The sequence below is a fragment of the Ursus americanus genome, chromosome 5 (assembly GCF_024610735.1).
Source record: "Ursus americanus isolate L20-20 chromosome 5, mUrsAme1.1.p, whole genome shotgun sequence".
Taxonomy (NCBI): domain Eukaryota; kingdom Metazoa; phylum Chordata; class Mammalia; order Carnivora; family Ursidae; genus Ursus; species Ursus americanus.
The window spans coordinates 20,833,390-20,852,996 of record NC_142131.1 but is presented as its reverse complement, the minus strand read 5'-3'; the positions used below and the strand labels follow the sequence as shown (position 1 = coordinate 20,852,996).

Below are 19,607 nucleotides of genomic sequence, written 5' to 3'. Positions count from 1 at the left end.
TCAAAAAGGAGGTAAACTAGTCAAAAGTAGTTTTTAAAGGGAGACTACAAGATGTGGATGTAAATTATTATGTGAATATGCAGATTACCAGGGAAAGATTTACCTAAATTAGTGACAAAATCTTGATCACTAGCTTAGCATTTCACCCTATTTCTCCTCCTCTCTCTTCTATTTACTTAAAGACAACTAACATCTTTTCCTTTAGGTACAAGAGTAAAAGCAAATAAAAAATTAAAGAAACACCATTATCACGTGATATTTAAACCTTTGGAAGAAAATCTCAGAATACCTAAAAGAGGATAACATGGCTCCTCGGTGACATGAAATTCACCTAAGAAAGCAAAGGCAAGGAACTGGAATCTTTTCTTGTACTTCAGTTTGAAACAATTTAACTATTTCTTTAGGTACAAGAATAAAAGCAAATGAAACCAAAATGCATTTCTCTTTGAAATCATACATGTCCACACATACGTATAAAGAGACCTGTAACTACAAACAAGTCAGAGTTGAAGAAATATATTAAGATTTATGCGCATAAGAAATTCAGTAATGTGAAAGGCTAATTTGGAGTTGCTTTTACTGAATCACAAATGGGGGAAATAAAAGAATTCTTTAGGTGCACATGTACCATTCCTAAATTTAATTTTTAAAGACAATCACACATTATCTAGAAAGTAATAAATTAAGTTTCAACAGCATTAATTACAATACCAAGAAACAATTTCCATTTATTCTGGAAAAACGTTGGTAAAAATTATCAATTCATGTCAATAAATCAAATAATAATTATTGCTACCTGGAATAATACAGTGCCATTTTGGCCTTTTCAAAATAAAACAGAGAAGGAGGACTTACACTTAATATTCCAATGATTTTCAAGGTGTATTTGCAATGGTAAGTGTAAAAGAGAATGGTAGCAAGATCAGAAAAATCTTTTTAAAATTTCCAATTTCATGCCAAATAATCATGTTTAAAAAAATTTTAGCACCTACAAATGCATCAGCCCAGGTTAATATCATTTTTATGATACACATGAGAAATTTGGTGACAATTTGTTGTCAATGACATTTTGTAATGTATCAGAATCAGTTTCAGGTCCTAAGAAGTCCTCCCCAGCTGAGGACACTAAGGCCCATATACAGAGGCTAATTATCATGTACTTTCTTGAGAATTCAATTTAAATAGATATGTAAAATTTTAAAGCTGGAAAGATCCTTCAAAATTACTATGTTTGGTCCTTCCATTTCATAGATAAGGCTGCTACAGTCCATTCAGTGGGTTTATTATTAGCAGGCAGTTTTCTTCATAAACTTTAAATGCCAATATAATACGCAGCAACTGAATGGGACCTACGAGTTATACTGTCTACACTTTTTATTTGAAAAATGAAGAAAAGAGGTCAAAAGCAGGCAAATTTGCCCAATTTCATAATACTGAATAACAGCAAAACCTGGAAAAGAACCTAGATCAACATGTAAATGAGTTATAGGGTAAAAAGATGAGCTCTGGTTTTCTCCCCAGTCAACCTCCACCAAGTTTTAATATGATGGCTATACTGTTTTCATAATTTAAATACAAAGAATAAAATTAACCATTCTTAAGTAAAATAATCACTTCTGTGCTCATACATTAAATTATTAAATACTGGGTTTTCTTAAAGGGCAATTCAAAATTATTTTAGATCATGGGTTTTCATCTCAAATTTATCAAACGCTCATAGCGTAATGAGAAAATGTTCCTTTAACCAACGTACAAAATATATTTACATAAATTGTGTCAAATATTTAACACTTTATAAGCTCAACAATATAACTTACCTATCTTTTCTGCTTCTCCCTTTTTGCTGCTTCCCTGCAAGAATTCTTAATTCTTCTTCTGTAGGATGCTGATACCACCTCAAACTAAGAAAAAAAGAATCCTTTTAAATAAAGGAATTAAAATCAACAGAATTATTCACTTATTGTGCAAATATTTACTGAGTTTCCTATTTGTGAAGACACTGAAGGGAAATTATCAGGTGAAAAACTCTTAATCTGAATTAAGATACTACTGCTTACGCCTTAAAAGGGTTTCGAATCAAATTCAGCACTTACCAAGCACTTACTAGATGCCAGACCCTGCGATGCTGTTTATAGGTATATTTCTTATAACTGACAATTGCTAACATATATCAAAGCTATATAGGCCTACTATTAAAAGTAAATGGACTGAACTCTGCAGGCAAGCTGGCAGCACATTAGAATTCTCCACCCATCCTTCATTTACACAGAAGGAACTGATAGCTGTCTTAAAAAGAGTCCTTTGAATATTTTCAAAACTACAAGTAGTCTTTGCTTTCCCTTCCTATCCTCCCCTCCTTTCATTTAATTGGAGAACTCTCAAACTTTATGTATATAAAAATAAGAGGAAATTATATTCACAAAACCCTTTAAGTTAGGGCTCCAATAACCGGGTGTATTCACCTCCACCATAACGTCAAACACCCAAACAAATCACTTATTCCCTCCCAAGCACCCACCTGCTCATTCTCAATTTCCTGTCTCACCTGAATTTCCTATCTACCAACTGCCTAAATTTGATATTGAAGTTTTATCTTCAACGCTCCCTCTCCACTATTAATTTTGTTCTTTACCTGGAGTCCTTGTCTTCCCTGGACACTATCCTAAATACATTCTGATCCCAACTTTAGTTATCTTTCCATACTGCAAATCTTATCAAGGTGAATGCCTGTTTAAATCCTTTCCAAGAGTCTTCACAAGGTAAAGCAGTGAGGAGGCAGCTAGGCAAAGACTTTCATCAAGGCCCTGTTTTTATAAAGCAGAAACATACACGTACTATTGCTAAACCTTCCAATTTTTCAAATACAAAAATCTAAATTTTTAAAGTAAAATATCTCAATTTAAAAAGTTAGAAAATGATTTGCTGTTTTTAAAAACACTGAAGAATTGGCAATTTGCATAATGACTGGATATCTGATGATGTTAGGAAGTTACTGTTAAAAACTTTTAGCTGTAAAAATAGGATTACAGTTATTTTTAAAAGCTCACATACTTTGAAGATATACACAGAAATATCTAAGAATGAAATAATATTTGCTACAAAATAATATGTTGGGGGGAGGGGAGATGAAAGAGAACACAGATGAAACAATTGACCACCAGGTGTTAACTGTGATACGTACATAGGAGATCATTATATTCATTATATAGTCACTGTATTATTCGGTCTACTCCTTGTGTATGTTTGAAATTTTCCATTAAAGTGAGAACACACACCAGAAAGATAAGATAGGATTTGTACCTGTTTCGACGAACTTTCATGATCTGACTACCTACCATCTACTTTACCAGACTCACCTTCAACAACCACCTTTTTGAACATGACATTCTAGCTAACTAAATGTCATTTTATTCCACAAATTCATTCATCCCTTGATGTTTCTACATATATTCTTCTATCTGCTTATAAATATCTATGCCCCATATGGCAAATATCTAATTTACCTTTTACTATTTATAAGGCAAGTTGCCCTGTGGGGTAAAAAAAGAAATGTATCTGGTCATTGTCCCCAATTCTTGGCAAAGAGCTTTAAAAGCTTTTGGAATTTCCTGAGTGATAGGGGATGTCTTTGTTAACAAGGGGACTCCTGGTGGACCTCCAGATAGCTTCAGAATGGTGGCCGGTCACCAGATATATCAACCATGTGATTAGAGTTGGAATTTTTAGCCACCTGATCTGCAGGAAGGAGATGGGGGCTGGAGATTAAGTTCAATCATGTGTCCAGTTATTTAAAATCATACCTATGTAATGAAACTCCATAAAATCTCTTGAACAATGAAGCTCAGAGGAGCATCCTGGCTGGCCAAAACACTAATGTGCTTAGAGGGTGACATGCCCTGACTCCACTGAGAGACCATGGGAACTGCACTTCTTTCCAAACCTATTCCTCTATCATCTTTATAATAAAACTGTAATCATAAGTATAGCACTTTCCTGAGTTCTAGTTGTTCTAGCAAATTACTGAACATGAGGGGTGTCACAGAAATGTCCCAATTTGTAGCCAGTAGCTAGTTTTCAGAAATATGGGTGGCCTGGGGATTCCAAGAACTTGCAGCTGGCATCAGGAAGCCTAGGCATTCTTACAGAAAATTTTGGCTTTAACCCATGGAGTCTATGTTAACTCCAGGTAGTGTCAAAATTAAATTAGAGCTGGTATCAGACCAGTTGGATTAGAATGAAATACTCCCCTAACTGAAAGATTCTTGGAGTGAAAATTTTATGACTTGTTTTTGTATACTTCAAAACTAGTACAGTTACTGGCATATAGTAAGTGCTCAAAAAGGATCACTGAACCAAAATGAACTCAGTTCTCCTCATAGTTGAAAGGTTTTAAAATAAAATATATATCCCAACCAAAAAGTCTCTAAACTATAATTAACATGGGTGAGGAGGCACTTCCTGAAATTTCGATTTAAGTCCAGAATTTTAACTTACAGTCGATTCTTGTTATTCGCGGTAGTTATGTTCTATAAAGTCGCCGCGAACACTGAACATTGCTCCTAGGGGAAATACAGGGTTAGGTTCCTGCGAGCCTCTGGTCACAACATTTTCATCAACCAATCAATACAAAACCTTGTTTTATGTGTGTTTATGTTTAAAGACACCTTATTAAATATATACTGTTGATTTATTAAACATTTAATTCACAGCCAACAGCGCTATAACTTATGCCTGAACAAAGCTTAATAACTGTAATCTTAAGTATTTTCCTGAGTTCTGTCAGTATTTCTAGCAAATTTTCTCCATAAGGCACATCATAGCCTTCTTGTGCTTAGGAACACTAGACAGCCCTTCAGCACTATGCTTGGAGGCCATTTTAAATAGTGAATCAACAAAAAGCTAAAATGTGAACAACATGATACTAAATAGACCATGAAAAGCACACTCGTTTACAATATGAAAGGTGAAACAAGGCCTCAGCTGGGAATGTGGGCATTGAACCAATACAATTTTTTGCCACTCTGGATTTGCCTTTAATGACCTTGAAAGCACCACAAGTATGAATTTGGGGGTTACAAATGAACTTCATCAAGTAAGCAAATCACAAATACAGAATCCACAAATGATGAGGATTGAGTGCATAACATTTAGGAGAACACTTAAGCAATAACTCACTTATTAAGACTAAAATTAGTCATTTAGCTCTGAGAAATTACTAATTATTACTAATCAGTGAAAGAACTCTTAGTATAGGAAAACTTAAGTTACTTTTAGAACACTATAATAATGAAATATTTTAAGATTCTTACATTTCCTAGGACTCATTTTTTTAAATACACTCGAACTTGCTTAATCTCATTCTTGCGAACCCATTTTTCTAAAATGGATTGCACTTATACTTTTTATTGGGCAACTCAGGTCATCTATATCAGCAATAATTATTGTTCAAAGCTGGAACCTAAGGATGCTGGGTGCTCTTGGGACCACTTCTAGTCTGTTACTCATATACCATCCATCCATCCATTCATTCATCAGACACTTACGGAGTTCCCTTGGGCCAAGTACTCTGCTGGGCAATGGAGATATAATCACATACAATAAAGCCAAAGTCCCTGCTTTCTTGATGCTTATATTCTATTTGGGGCAGAATTTCACCAATTAAAAAATAACCAAAGAAAAAATCACAAATTAGATACTACACAAAAGAACCAAACAAATGGTGAAAATGAGGGAGATAAGCCTTAGGTGGTAGGTTAGGAAAACCCCTCTGAGATGACATTTACCCAGCAACCTAAAGGATGCGAAGAATGGAGGGGAACAGCATTTCAGGCAGAGAAGAGCATGTCCAAAAGCACAAAGGCACGAAAGAACACAGTACACTGCAGTAACCAAAAGGCCAAAGAGGCAGTTGCACCATATGCAAAGAGAAACGTATAAGGGAGGCTGAAGAGATAAAAAGGAAAAGATGATGCAAAGCCTCCTGGGTCACAGTATGGAGTTTAGATTTTATGCGAAAATAATGGTCTCAAAACAGGAGAGAGAAATAACTTGATTTGCCTTTTTCTGCTCTGTGAATTAGAAGCAGGAAAGAAAAGGAGATATATTTTGGACACTGATTCAACAGGTCTTGCTGATGGACTAAATGTAGGAGGTGGAAAAAAAAAGAATGAAGGTATCTACCCTTCTGATTTGAGGAAGATGGTAGTACATTTTCTGAGTTGGAGTAGAACAGAAAAAATCAAGAATTTAAACATGCTGAGTTTTTAAGTACCTATGAGACATCAAGTGAAAACATCAAGAGGACAACTGTATATTAGAATCTAGAGCTCAGAGATAACCCGGGGTCATTACATAACTGTGGTATTTATGGAATCAATAAGATCACTTAAGGGGAAAATAAAGCATGGTAGAAGGCTAAATAGTTAATAAGGAAGTGAAAAGTAGGAGCACCTCGGTGGCTCAGTCGGTTAAGTGTCTACTTTCAGCTCAGGTGACAATCCCAGGGTCCTGGAATTGAGCCCCATGTCGGGTTCCCTGCTCAGTGGAGACCCTGCTTCTCCCTCTCCCTCTCCCCCACTTGTGCTCTGTCTCAAATAAATAAATTCTTAGAAGAAAAACAAAAAAGTGAAAAGTAGAGTTCATGAAGACAACTCATGTGACAAATGTTGCTGTAACAGAAAACAGGGAAATAGGCCAAAACTAAGAAATGGACATGGGAGGGGCTTTGTTTTTTAAGGCAGAAGGGAGTCAGGGCTGTGACTTTTCTTTGTTTATTGTTGCTGTTACTTTTAGCAAGAGATCTTAAAAAAAAAAAAGTATGTGTATGTGTGTGCGTGCTCACAGGAATAATCAATCCAAAGGAAGTGAAGCAATTAACAACAAGGAAGAAGGAAGAACTAGGAGAAAGTTAGAGGGACACAGGTATAGAGCACAAATGCAGGAAGTGGGCCCTGACAGGACACCTCCTCCTCAGGCCAAAATTAAAATTTATAAACATTTAAAAAAAAAATAAAGACGGGTTGCACATGTAACTAGGGTTCTGGGTTTGGGTCAGAAAACGATTGTGGGGCTCTGGTTTCAAGAGCTTAGCCTGAGGCTGAGGCTGAGGGAGGCATGCATAGTATTTGAGGAGAAAGGATTTGGGCTGAAAGCTGCCTGAGAAGTGGAGCAAAGACTGCCAGGCAGCATGGAGTAGCTAAGGTCTGAAAGTTCAAAGTAAAACAGTTGCACAGTTTTCCATAACAGACAGTGCTTCATACATAGTTGGATTCCATACCATGTGGTTCCCATGTACTAGACACTTTAAGCTCTGGTCTCAGTTTTTAGCCTTTTCTTTTCCTATTAGTTGGTATGTCTATCTTAGCAAAATAACCTGCAATCTGCTTGTAAGTGCTGTACCATGCCTTTCTAATACGGGCTTGGAAAACATAAAAGCTAATTAGCTTTAGATTCTATGTAGCAGTAAGAATGGTTACAAAAATACAATTAGAGAAAAATGTTTTGTGTTCAGGTTATAAAATTGTACATACAATACCATCACAACCATGACAAGAACATATGAATAGAAAAGATCAGAAGGAAATACAACAAAATGTACACAGTGATTATCTTTAGCTGATGAGAATACAGTCCATTACCTCTTGTTTTTTCTTATCAATTTATTATCTTTTTCTATATCATAGGCATATATTGTGTTTGAAATAGGGGAAAAAAACCTTTAAAATAAAAAGTATTAATAGGATTTCACTAAAAAACTGAACTGCTTACATTTAAGTTAAATGCATTAATCTCAGTGTATTTTATGACATTTACCTTGGCTATTCAGTGGCTTTTTTCACCTATGTTCAAACTGTCAGCAGTGTCTCAGATAATAAAGCCAACTTGGTGTTCCACTTCACTAATCACTGAAAATAACTTTTTACTAATTTTCTTATATAAACCTCTTACATAAAATACCATCAGACTGTAACTTTTCTTACTAAAGTGCAACAGCACTTAAAAAATAGGTATCAGAAAATATGAATGTATTGCCCCAAAGTCTTCACAAAAAATTAAGAAGCAATGTCATTTTAAAGCAAACCACTTTCAAATTTTTCAAAAGTAAAAATTTCAGAAATTTAAAATGGAAATCTGAACATGAAAAAATAGAGAAAAGCTTAGTACTGAAAGTTAAAGAGGTTTTAATACATAATCATACAAAACTATTTCAAAACACAGGTCACTACAGATACTTTCTTTTTTTATTATTTTATTTTTATTTTTTACTTTTTTATTATGTTCAGTTAGCCAGCATATACTACATCATTAGTTTTTGATGTAGTGTTCAACGAACTATGGATACTTTCAAGTCTTCATTCTAAATCTCAATAATTTTAACAAGTGAAAAAAAAATTAGAGAAAACAAATACTACTTAAAACCTAGAAAACCTTTCAGCACAAGTAGCTAAAATGTCATTATACATACACATTCTCTTGTTATTTACTGGAAATTTTAATAGAACAGCATCGCAGTCTGGAACTGTAAGTTAAGACCACTAAGGCAAGGAGAGCAAGGACTCAGGCATTCCATAGGGTGGTAGCTGACAGTTTAAAAACCTTTCCCTTGGGTCTTAGGTCCCACCTACTGTGCATTTGAATAGTAGGTTTCTCTCACCAAAGGTAACTTGCAGATTCTTGGATCAGGCAACATGCAAAAGAGAACAGGCAAAAAGAATTAGAGCAACTGAATATGAAGGTGTTGTTACACGCTCTTTACCCAACACAGGATGAGACAAAATCAGAATAAATCCAACCATAACATGTTTACAATGAGGGACATACGGTAAGAAGTAGCAGACCAAAGTGAGAGCCTCAGGAGACAAAGGGGCAGAGAAGAAGGCAGAAAGTTAAGCTAAACAATCAAGGAAATGGAAGGCAGGTCAGCAAGGAAGCTTGTATGGGGAAAAAAAGCAAAACCCTACTTCCTCATGCAAAACCCACTATTCAAATGTACAAAGAATGTAACCTATAACTTACCTCTCCATGAAAAGAGGGGCCAAGCAAACTTCAAAACAAAAAGGAACTTTAATTACAACAGAAAGTAGAGAATACTGTGGCTACTATACAGTGGTATGCTAGACTTGATAAAGAACACCTCTGGATGATCTGGGCAACTGTTACAAGTGTTCTCTATGTTAGGGAAAGCAGTTCATAGTAAAGACACAAAGAAACCAACTTCCCATGGTTTTTCCTCCCTTTGGAGAGAGGGAGAAATTGAGCAGTCTGAGAGCACTAGACTCTACGCAGCTGAGTTTTTCAAAGTTAGTAATACAAGCTCACAGGTTACAGGGAAGAAGAGACTTTTTACCTAAGTTCTTGTTAAAGCAGAATCCCTTCAACAAAACCTGACAGTCACATAAAAAGGCATGTAGAAAAGGACAGTAACATTTTTGAGAAGAAAAATATTTTTCTATTAAAGAAAACTGGAAGATTGGAATACAAAATATTTATAATTTAGTAATGTGGAATAAATTTAATTTCAAATAGTGAGGTGAGAGATATAATTTGAACAGATGATATTTCTTAAACCCTACTTCACACTTAGCACGTTTGTGGTAATCAAAATCAATGCTGAGGTGCCTTTTCATTCAGAATAAAAGGTGGCTATGTAGTCATAGAAAAGCCAGAGGAATATAATAAGCAAAGACAAATCATACACTAACTACATATAACCTGAAGGATAGCTTATACAATAGCTTATACAAAGCTAAGTACCACTAGGAATAAAAGGCAGGAAAAATCTTAAATAAATTACTCTGCTAACTGCCAAAAGAAGTCACAGTAATTGTAGAAAAGTTCACCACCACCAAATTCCAAACTATGTTCAAGTATGTCAGTTCCAGGACAACATCTGGAGTTGATGAGCAGCCATACATTAAATAAATACTACACTGTGAATTTAACTTCAGGATAAAAACCTAGATCTGTTTCATTTTTCAGTATGTGAAATATGAGTAAAGTTAAAACTTGTCTTCTCATCTATAAACACATCACCTACAGCAGAGAAGGACCAGACACTCACCGATCTTGCTTTTACTTCCTAGGTACAATGAAAACTACATTCCCAGATTCCCCTGCACTTTGGCCTGAAGAGTCCCAGGGCCCCAGCCTATGGAATGTAGGCAGAACTGATATATTTTTAAGCTTGGCCCCTTGAATCACCTGAAAGATCCATAGCTTACTCCCTTTAGCTGCCAAGTGACACAGCAGCTATAACAGAAGATTCCAAGGTAGCAGGAGGAATACAAGAGCCAACAAGTCCAAAGAAGTAGAGACTCCCTAAGTCACCACTTGAAGAAGAGCTGAATCCTTAAAATACCACTTTGTTAAGAATCTACCTGGAGAGCTGCCCAACCCCTTCCTGACTCTCCCATTGGACCCTGATTCCTGATTCCCATCTGAGGAAATGGAATAAGAAGCTAAGCTCAGATACTGAGATTTCTGAGGCCTTAACATACCCCCAAACACATCTATCCTACCTAGTTCAGGTACAGATCCAAATGGCATAACAGAAATAAAAGTTTTTATCAGTATTAGGTTTTATAATAGTGTAAAAGCAGTATTAATGTAAAAGCACTATTAATGGAATTACACCAGGTTAACGACTGGTTGTTTAAAAAAAACAAAAAAACAAAACAAAACAAAAAAAACAAAAAAACTAGAGATACACAACACTAACAGCAATATATATTATTTAACAAGAGCTAGGAAACTAGTTATTTTTTTTATATTAAAAATCAACAGGCTCCCAATATAAAAGCAAAAACTCCTTCAAGGTATGACTTCTTCAAGTAAATGGCAGGAGGCTTACTCATTAAGTAAACATAATAAAATCTGATGGCACTTTAAACCTTCCATTCCAAAAAGACACAGATTAATGAGAGATATGGACATAAATTTATATGGCACAAAAAGACAAGCCATAACTTTTAAGAAAAATATGAATATTTATTTACAATATGAAGATGTACTAGTGGAACAAATATTAGGACTATAGATACAGAACCTAAAAATATGTCTCTTCTGTCATACTCATGATTAATCTATCATGGAATCTACACATCTGTTCACTTGAATAGTTCTATTCAAAAGTTCCATTCAATATAGTCACTCCCAAGCCATGAGCCTCACCCCTTAAACTCCTTTAAACATTTTACAGATGATAAAGAATGCCCTCAGACCTTCTCTTTCTTAAACTCAATAGCATCATATGATTTAAAAAGTAAATGGTCATTTCTGATCAATATTTTTACATGAGCAATTTAGAAGGCAATTTTACATTTTATCAATATTAAAACAGTATAATATGATATAACAGTAATTATGCCAAAAGGATAAAATCAATGATATTCAACAGTTAAGCAACAGCACTTAGCAATTTGACTTCATGACCTAAAAATTTCAGAGGATCTTAAAAACACAAAACAAGAAATGAATTATAGCAGAAAAGTTAACTATTACTAGAAAATTCTGACTGCTATCCTTGGAACCTGATATGGAATTAGAAACAGCATTAATTAACACTAAAGTTAATCTGCCTACAAAAGCAAATCAGAATCACAAAAAATTATCAACTTCGTGTTTATTTTTAAAGGTTGAACTCCCCCTCAATTAGTAGTATGTATATTTATGAAACAGTCTTATCAAAAAAGTAAAGATTTTAATTCTAATACATAATTCCAATATTAACAAAGAGAAAACAATTAGGTTTTCAAACTCTGAAGTTTTAGTTTTTACTGGTGAATGTAAGCTTTATAGAAACAAATGGAAAGCAGATTACGTAAGAACATGGAAATTGCTTATACCCTAATATGAAACAAGACTGCCCAGATCTCTAGAGCCAGTATGAGATCTGAAGTCTCACTGAAGACTCATCATAAAGAGTCTATAAACATGGAATTCTCGGTAGAAAACAAGTTACCTTAACATATTTTTAATCTAGTTCATTAATTCAGATTCCATTTATTTAGAATGTATAATTTGCCTAGCTGATGTTTATACTTTCATGATCTACGGAAAGGGGTTTTGATAAGCAAAAAAGTAAGCGAGACTACATAGGGCATAAGACTACACAGTTAAAAACTAGTTGCAGATGACTTATTTTTCTCATAAATAACTCTTGATAGAGGTTTTCAACTTCACTAAAACTTTAGTCATTATTTACTGTGCTAATAAAACATGTTTTTAAATAGCTGTTCTCTCTCATATTCCATACATGTATATGCATGTGTGTGTGCGTGTGTGTTTAAGGTGATCAAAAAAAATTTTTAAGCAGTCCAATATTTTTTTTATATTTAAATGATATGAAAAGTATGAAGCATAAAGAATATCAAACTAGAAAATAAATTCTAGCGGAAATTTAAGCTTTGGGGATAGAATAGCCTTGAACTAATTAATAAAGGCTTATGATTTGTCTTGCAGTATATGAAATTATTAAGAGGATAAGAGCTATCCATTGTTTCCTAAGTCCAAAAGGTCTAAACAAAAGAAAATGGACTTACAAAACAGTAAACAGAGTTTGGTTATTTACTGGAGATGAATAATTAGAATAAAACTATAGTCATTATACCAAATCTGTAACTTACCTTTCATAATTGCACAGGATTTTGCCAAGTATTTCTATACGCAGTTTTTCCCGCATTTGTGTCATATCCCTAAAATCAGCTTCTTTACTTTCGATTTTATTATTTTCTTACACAAATATCAGCAAGGAAACTTAGCTCCTTTTTGGAAGGATTGGGAATAGTAGTAAGCTTATACTGCAGTAGACAAAATTAAAACCATACAAAGTAACTTTGCGCTCTCCTTATCAAGTTAAAGTTTAAAATTCTTTGCCATAAAACAAGGAACCCCTAATTCTCATAATAAACTCTCAACTGAGTGAACGATAGATATACTCTCATTTTTTCCAGCAATGGTGAAAATATTTAAACACTTCAATTTATAGTCTCATCCCCTTGTTGACCAATCTTTTAAGAAGGTAACTACAGAAAAGTTACTTGGTATTTTCATTGGCTATGGACAAAAGGAGACAGGAAGGAGGGTGGAATGAATTCTTGACCATGATCCAATTACCTTTATACTAAAAAAATAAACTACTAATATCTCAAGTAAGAAAAAATAAGGAAGCCAGATTTTTCTCATAACTTTCCTTTTGTCATGTTTTTTAAAAAACAGGAATTCATACTTAACTCCTGGGAAGTCAATCAGCCTGAGATTTCAAAGTGCCAGACAAAATCAGCCTATCTTTGCCTTACCTGCCATTACAGAGTAGCCATCGAGCAAGAGAATAGTGAGGTATAATCTTCTGCATGACACTGGCCATCACCATGGTAACGACCAGCTGTATACCTATCACACCCTGTATAAAACAAATAAACAAACAAGTTTAACAATGAACAAATTTATATTTGAAGGACACTGGTGGAAAGCTTTCTATACATTCTGAAAATTGTATCTTAAAAGATGAGTTTACTATTAAAATACGTATTATTTTGGCATTCAAGATCACATGTTTAAACTTAAAACATTTATGGGCGCCTGGGTGGCTCAGGTGGTTAAGCGTCTGCCTTCGGCTCGGGTCATGATCTCATCTCAGGGTCCTGGAATCAATCCCCGAATCAGGCTCCTTGCTCGACGGGGAGCCTGCTTCTCTCTCTCCCCCTCTGTAGCTTCCCCTGCTTGTGCTCTCTCTCACTCACTCACTCTCTAATAAATAAATAAAATCTTTAAAAAAAATAAAAAATAAACTTAAAACATTTAACCTCATCTCATAATCCTCTACAAATTACCCGAAGGTGACATCCATGTTAATAAACGTTAAATGAGTTAGCATGCACATTTAAAATCAATTCCCAAGACACTTTCTCCATTATTTAAGGGTATCAAAATGAAGTGAAAAGTAGTGTTTCATCTTTCTCCAAACTTATTCTATTCAACACACTTAAAACACTACTTTGGGAAGCCTTGAAAGGAGTATGCCCTACCTTTTACTTCTAAGTTGGTACTGATAATTAAATGATTAAGCAAATGATTAAAGAACATATAAGAACATAAATTTAATCTCATATTAAGTAACTATATTAAGTGTAATGACAGAACTGGCCTGAAAGTCAATAGAAAAAAAAAAATTAACTCATGATGTCATCACCAACTTCCAGCAGGTAGGCCTTCAACAATGTTCAAAAACCTCCTTAGTTTACTCTCATTACTCTAATACTCTCCCTGTTCTCTATGAAAACTAATTCAAAACGTTCTCCCATCTCCTCACACCTCCAAAATCCCTCAAACTTCTAACTCTCCACTCAGCAGAGGACATCTTGTACTTCACAAAGAAAATATACACATTCGGGGTGCCTGGGTGGCTCAGTCAGTTAAGCGTCTGACTCAATTTCAGCTCAGGTTATGATCTCAGCATTGTGAGACTGAGCCCCATATGTGGCTCCCTGCTCAGCAAGGAGTCTGCCTGAGATTTTCTCTCCTCCTCTGTCCCTCCCCCAACTCTCAAAAAAATCTAAAAAAAAAACACCATCAAATGAGAACTCTCACTTGCTACCAACAAGCTCACAGTCATTTGTATCTGCACCCTCTGGAAATAACAGAGCACCTTCTATACAAATCCCTGCATCTGTGCTTCAAAGTCCACCTTCTCTTGATGTTCGGGAACCTCAACCACTGAATACTTCACTTACTATATTTTCTTTAACCTCTTCTCTATCTGAATTCTTCCTACCGGCACTACAGCATCCATAAGTCTCTCTCATCTTTCTGAAATATAACAGTAATTTTCCCTCATTCTACAGCCCTCCTCCTTCATATTCATAGCTACTTGACAAAAGACTTGTTTTCACTATTTCTATGTTCTTATACCCTCCACAGTTCCCATTTGACTTGTACTTCAGCCCATTCCACTGAAACACCTATCATCAAGATCACTTCATCTTGCCAAATTACCTTTCCTGATCTTAAATCCCAACAGAACCCCACAAGGTCTACCACATGCCTTGCTTTACTCACACCATGACGATGCATTCTTCATACTCCTCTTTGCTAGCTCTTCCCTCTATCAAAGCAGTCCAAAAATAAAGTTGAATTCCTACCTCAAACCTAATATACCAAAAAAGTACATTAAAAAATATAAAAGTATTTAAAAAGAAGCAGTATACTTAAAAAAAAAAAGGGGGGGGTGCCTGGGTGGCTCAGTCGTTAAGCGTCTGCCTTCGGCTCAGGGCGTGATCCCAGCGTTCTGGGATCGAGCCCCACATCAGGCTCCTCTGCTGGGAGCCTGCTTCTTCCTCTCCCACTCCCCCTGCCTGTGTTCCCTCTCTCGCTGGCTGTCTCTCTGTGAAATAAATAAAATCTTTAAAAAAAAAAAAAAAAAAAAGAAGCAGTATACTGTACAGGCTTAAGAGCATGGATGCTAGACCCAAACTGCCTGGGAAAGAATCAGCCATCTACTAGTTGCATGACTTTTCACAGGTTATTTAAACATTCTGTACCACTATTACCTCTCCTACAAAATAAAACTACTAATTCAACCTACCTAACGTGGTTAGGAATTATGCCTGATACAGAGTAGTAAGCTCAGTATGTATTAGTACTATTTGTTGTTATTGTCATTTTACTACTATCATAAGATAACTTTTTTAAAGTTTTAATTCTGTAAGATAACTTTTTAAATTTCAAGACAGAGAAAAGGTTTCAAAAAATAACAAGTCTCCTAAGTGATAAAAGAGCAAAAAATAAGTTGAAAAAAACAAATTTCACTGATTATAACAAACTGTTCAACTGATTGTTCATCACTATAACAAATGTACTACTGTGGAGTGAACCGGTGATGGGGGGGCGGATAGCAGGGGGGTTGAACATGTACAAGGAAAGGGTATACAGTAACTCTCTTATACTTTCATTAACTTTGCTCTGAACCTAAAACTGCTCTAAAAAATAAAATTCATTAATTAAATCAAATTTCTATAACAGAGAACAATATAAATAATGTCAAATGACTAACTGGGAAAAGGTATTTGTAACTCACATCACAAAGGAATAATTTCCTTATATTATAAAGGGTTTTTATAAATCAACTATAGTATTCCCCCCTTCCTCTCTCACCCCACCCCCATACTGCGGGAGATATGTTCCAAGACCCCCTGTGAATATCTAAAACCTTGGATGGTATCAAATCCTATATACAATGTTTTTTCTTTTTTAAAAAAATTTAAACTCAATTAACATATAATGTATTACTGGTTTCAGAGGTAGAGGTCAGTGATTCATCAGTCTTATATAATAGCTAGTGCTCAACACATCATGTGCCCTCCTGTATGTCCATCACCCAGTTTCCCCACCCCCCGACCTCCCACCCCTCCAGCAACCCACAATTTGTTCCCTATGATTAAGGGTCTCTTATGGTTTGTCTCCCTCTCTGATTTTGCCTTTTTTATTTTTCCCTATCTTCCCCTATGCTGTTGTTTTGTTTCTTAAATTCCACATGAGTAAAATCATATGATAATCGTCTTTCCCTGACTGACTTATTTCACTTAGCGTAATACCCTCTAGTTCCACCCATGTCATTACAAATGGCAAGATTTCATTTTTTGATGGCTGAGTAGTATTCCATTGTACATATATACCACATCTTCTTTATCCATGCATCTGTCAATGAAAATATGGGCTCTTTCCGTAGTTTGGCTATTGTGTACATTGCTGCTATAAACACTGGGGTGCAGGTGCCCCTTCGGATCACTACATTTGTATCTTTGGGGTAAATACCCAGTAGTGCAATTGCTGGGTCATAGGGTAGCTCTATTTTCAACTTTTTGAGGAACCACCATACTGTTTTCCAGAATGGCTGCACCAGCTTACATTCCCATCAACAGTGTAAGAGGGTTCCCCCTTTCTCCATATCCTCGCCAACATCTGTCGTTTCCTGACTTGTTAATTTTAGCCATTGTGACCAGTGTGAGGTGGTATCTCATTGTGGTTTTGATTGGTATTTCCCTGATGCCGAGTGATGCTGAGCATTTTCTCATACACAGTGTTTTTTTTCTATACATACATACCTACAATAAAGTTTAATTTATAAATTAGGCTCAGTAAGAGATCAACAATTGTTAATAACAAAATAGAAAAATTAAAACATACTGTAATAAAAGTTAAATGAATGTGGTCTCTCTCTCTCAGAAGATATCTTACTCAAGTATAGTCATCCTTCTTGTGATAATGTGAAATGATAAAATGCCTACATGATTAAATGAAGTGAGATGAATGTCACAGGCATTGTGACACACTATCAGGTTACTACTGACCGTCTGATGGTATGTCAGAAGGAGAATCATCTGCTTCCAGACCATGGTTGACCACGGGTAACTGAAACCAAGGATTTGGGGGGGGGGGGGAAGGGGGGCGGAGTAACTACTGTACTAAAAGACCAAATGCCTAATTAAAAAAAGAGGAAAAAATATGAACAGACAGTTCTCCAAAAAAAGAAAGTAAAAATGGCTCTTAAACAGGACTGCTTTTAAAATGCTTTTGAAACCTGCCTCAACCCTGGTTTTACTGTGGATATTTTACTGCCTTAAATTCTATCAATTGGGTTAAAGTTCAGACCACTTTTATATTCACCTAACATCAAAGGTTACATTTTTACCTTTCTACTTTCACATTTCCTATCACTTGAATTTACTATCCTATTTTCTGTGTAGTTTGTGATAGAAGTTCTGCAATCTCCATACAATGAATGCCATTACAAAGAACTCTTTCAGGCAGAACAAGGCGAAGAAATATATTAACAAGTATGTCGGAAGGTTGGTCTATTTGAGATTACAGACTTAAAAGCAGAAGATAAGTTTTTAGTCAGGGAAAGTTTTGTGCACAAAGTAAATCTCAATCTACTCTTTAAAGCAATAAGTGACAGTATCACAGAATCTTCAAGGTCATCTAGTACATTCTCTCTCAAACACATATACCAATTTATTAGAGTGTAAGCTCCTTAATAGCAAAAATAATTTCTTAGTCATATCTAATAAATGTTACAGGTATTAAATGACATTACAGAAAGACCGATATGGAAAAAAATATATGATGGAATGTGATGAACTGGGGAAGAGAGATATTTTGCTCAACTCTCTCCTCTTAGTCCTTATCACTAAACATAATATCACTGATAGACGCAGTAGTGAAAATGCAAAGCACATGAAGGTAAGAAACAAAAATGAGCAAACTGGATTGATTAGGAATAACAACTAGGTTTTTGCAATGACCCAGACCAGAAATAATGAATCTTTAAATTACAGTGGTATCAGGCACCTGGGTGGCTCAGTCGGTTAAGTGTCTGCCTTCAGCTCAGGTCATGATCCCAGGGTTCTGGGATCCAGCCCCACATCGGGCTCCCTGCTCAGAGGGGAGCCTGCCACTCCCCCTACTCCTGCTCGCTCTCTCAGTCAAATAAATAAAATCTTTTTTAAAAAAATAATAAATTACAGTGGTATATTTGGTACTCAGAAGAGAAAAGCATTCTGAAGATCTTGCTGCAGAATTCAGAGGCTTATCAAATATGGAGGCAAAGGAGGAATTAATGAAAACCACCTCGAGAAACGCAAACACCAGTCTCAATGCAGTAATGTTTGACTAAAAAACTGTTCAAAGCAAAAATGTAACGTTATACTATTCCTTTATTATGCCACTTCCACCTTTTTAAACAAAGTTGGAAATATTTTCTCAAAGCCTCATCTATACACTGTGCTAAACACATTATTATATGTCTTCTTCCAACTTTCTAATAGAAGAAAATAAACCTTTTCTAGAATGTATTTCATCTTTTAGAGAGGTAAAATTATGTGGAAGCTATTTCACCAAACTTACCCCTTTTTGTATTATTGAGTACAGATTTTCAAAACGGCTATCATTTTACAGAATTATGTATTATCAATTTAATAGACTATGAATACTAAATTTAGATCAACTTTTGAGACATTACTATGAAATTAGCAATTACAGCATACATTCCAGGGATTAACATATTAAAATATAAAAAGTATTCAATTCGTTAACTAAGAGACACAATTTGAAATTTAAAAACAAACATTCTAACAACCTGTCTTCAATGCCCAACTTAGCATCTATGTATGCCTCAGTTTATGCAAAAGCAGAATTTTTTAACTGTTTAACTTAAAATTTCCTGAGTATTGCCCATTTTTTTATTTTTAAAGATTTTATTTACTTACTTGACAGAGGACGCGAGAACGTGCACAAGCAGGGGGAGTGGCAACAGAGGGAGAGGGAGAAGCAGTCTCCCCAAGGAGCAGGAAGACTGGTAACAGGCTCAATCCCAGGACCCTGGGATCATGACCTGAGCCAAAGACAGCCGCTTAACCAACTGAGCCCCCCAGGTGCCCCAAATATTTCTCATTTTTAATGAAAGAGAATGATTAAATAAATTTGACCATAAACAACCATATATTTCACAAGAGAAAACTGTTAAACTGTGCAGAGATGTAGTGAGGCTACAAAGTCCATCAAGGCCGAAGACTCAAAAACAACCATATGGACCACTGACTCAAGCAGCCTTA

The 19,607-nt window shown here is 35.4% G+C and overlaps 1 protein-coding gene across 4 annotated transcripts in view; it reads right to left on the bottom strand.

Moving 5' to 3' along the window:
- Nucleotides 1–19,607, bottom strand: part of TMEM161B (transmembrane protein 161B) — a 72,367-nt gene that overhangs the window by 37,412 nt on the left and 15,348 nt on the right. For 2 of the 4 annotated variants that reach the window (XM_087862000.1, XM_087861999.1), the window contains exons 2-4: nucleotides 13,296–13,399; nucleotides 4,495–4,559; nucleotides 1,818–1,901 (exon numbers count right to left, since the gene is read on the bottom strand). Coding sequence is in view for 1 of the 4 variants with exons in the window: in XM_045796312.2 (XP_045652268.1) it covers nucleotides 1,818–1,901; nucleotides 13,296–13,399 (188 nt within the window). In the remaining 3 variants the exon portion in view is untranslated. The remainder of the gene's footprint in view (nucleotides 1–1,817; nucleotides 1,902–4,494; nucleotides 4,560–13,295; nucleotides 13,400–19,607) is intronic. The other 2 variants (XM_045796312.2, XM_045796314.2) reach the window with 2 other exon arrangements.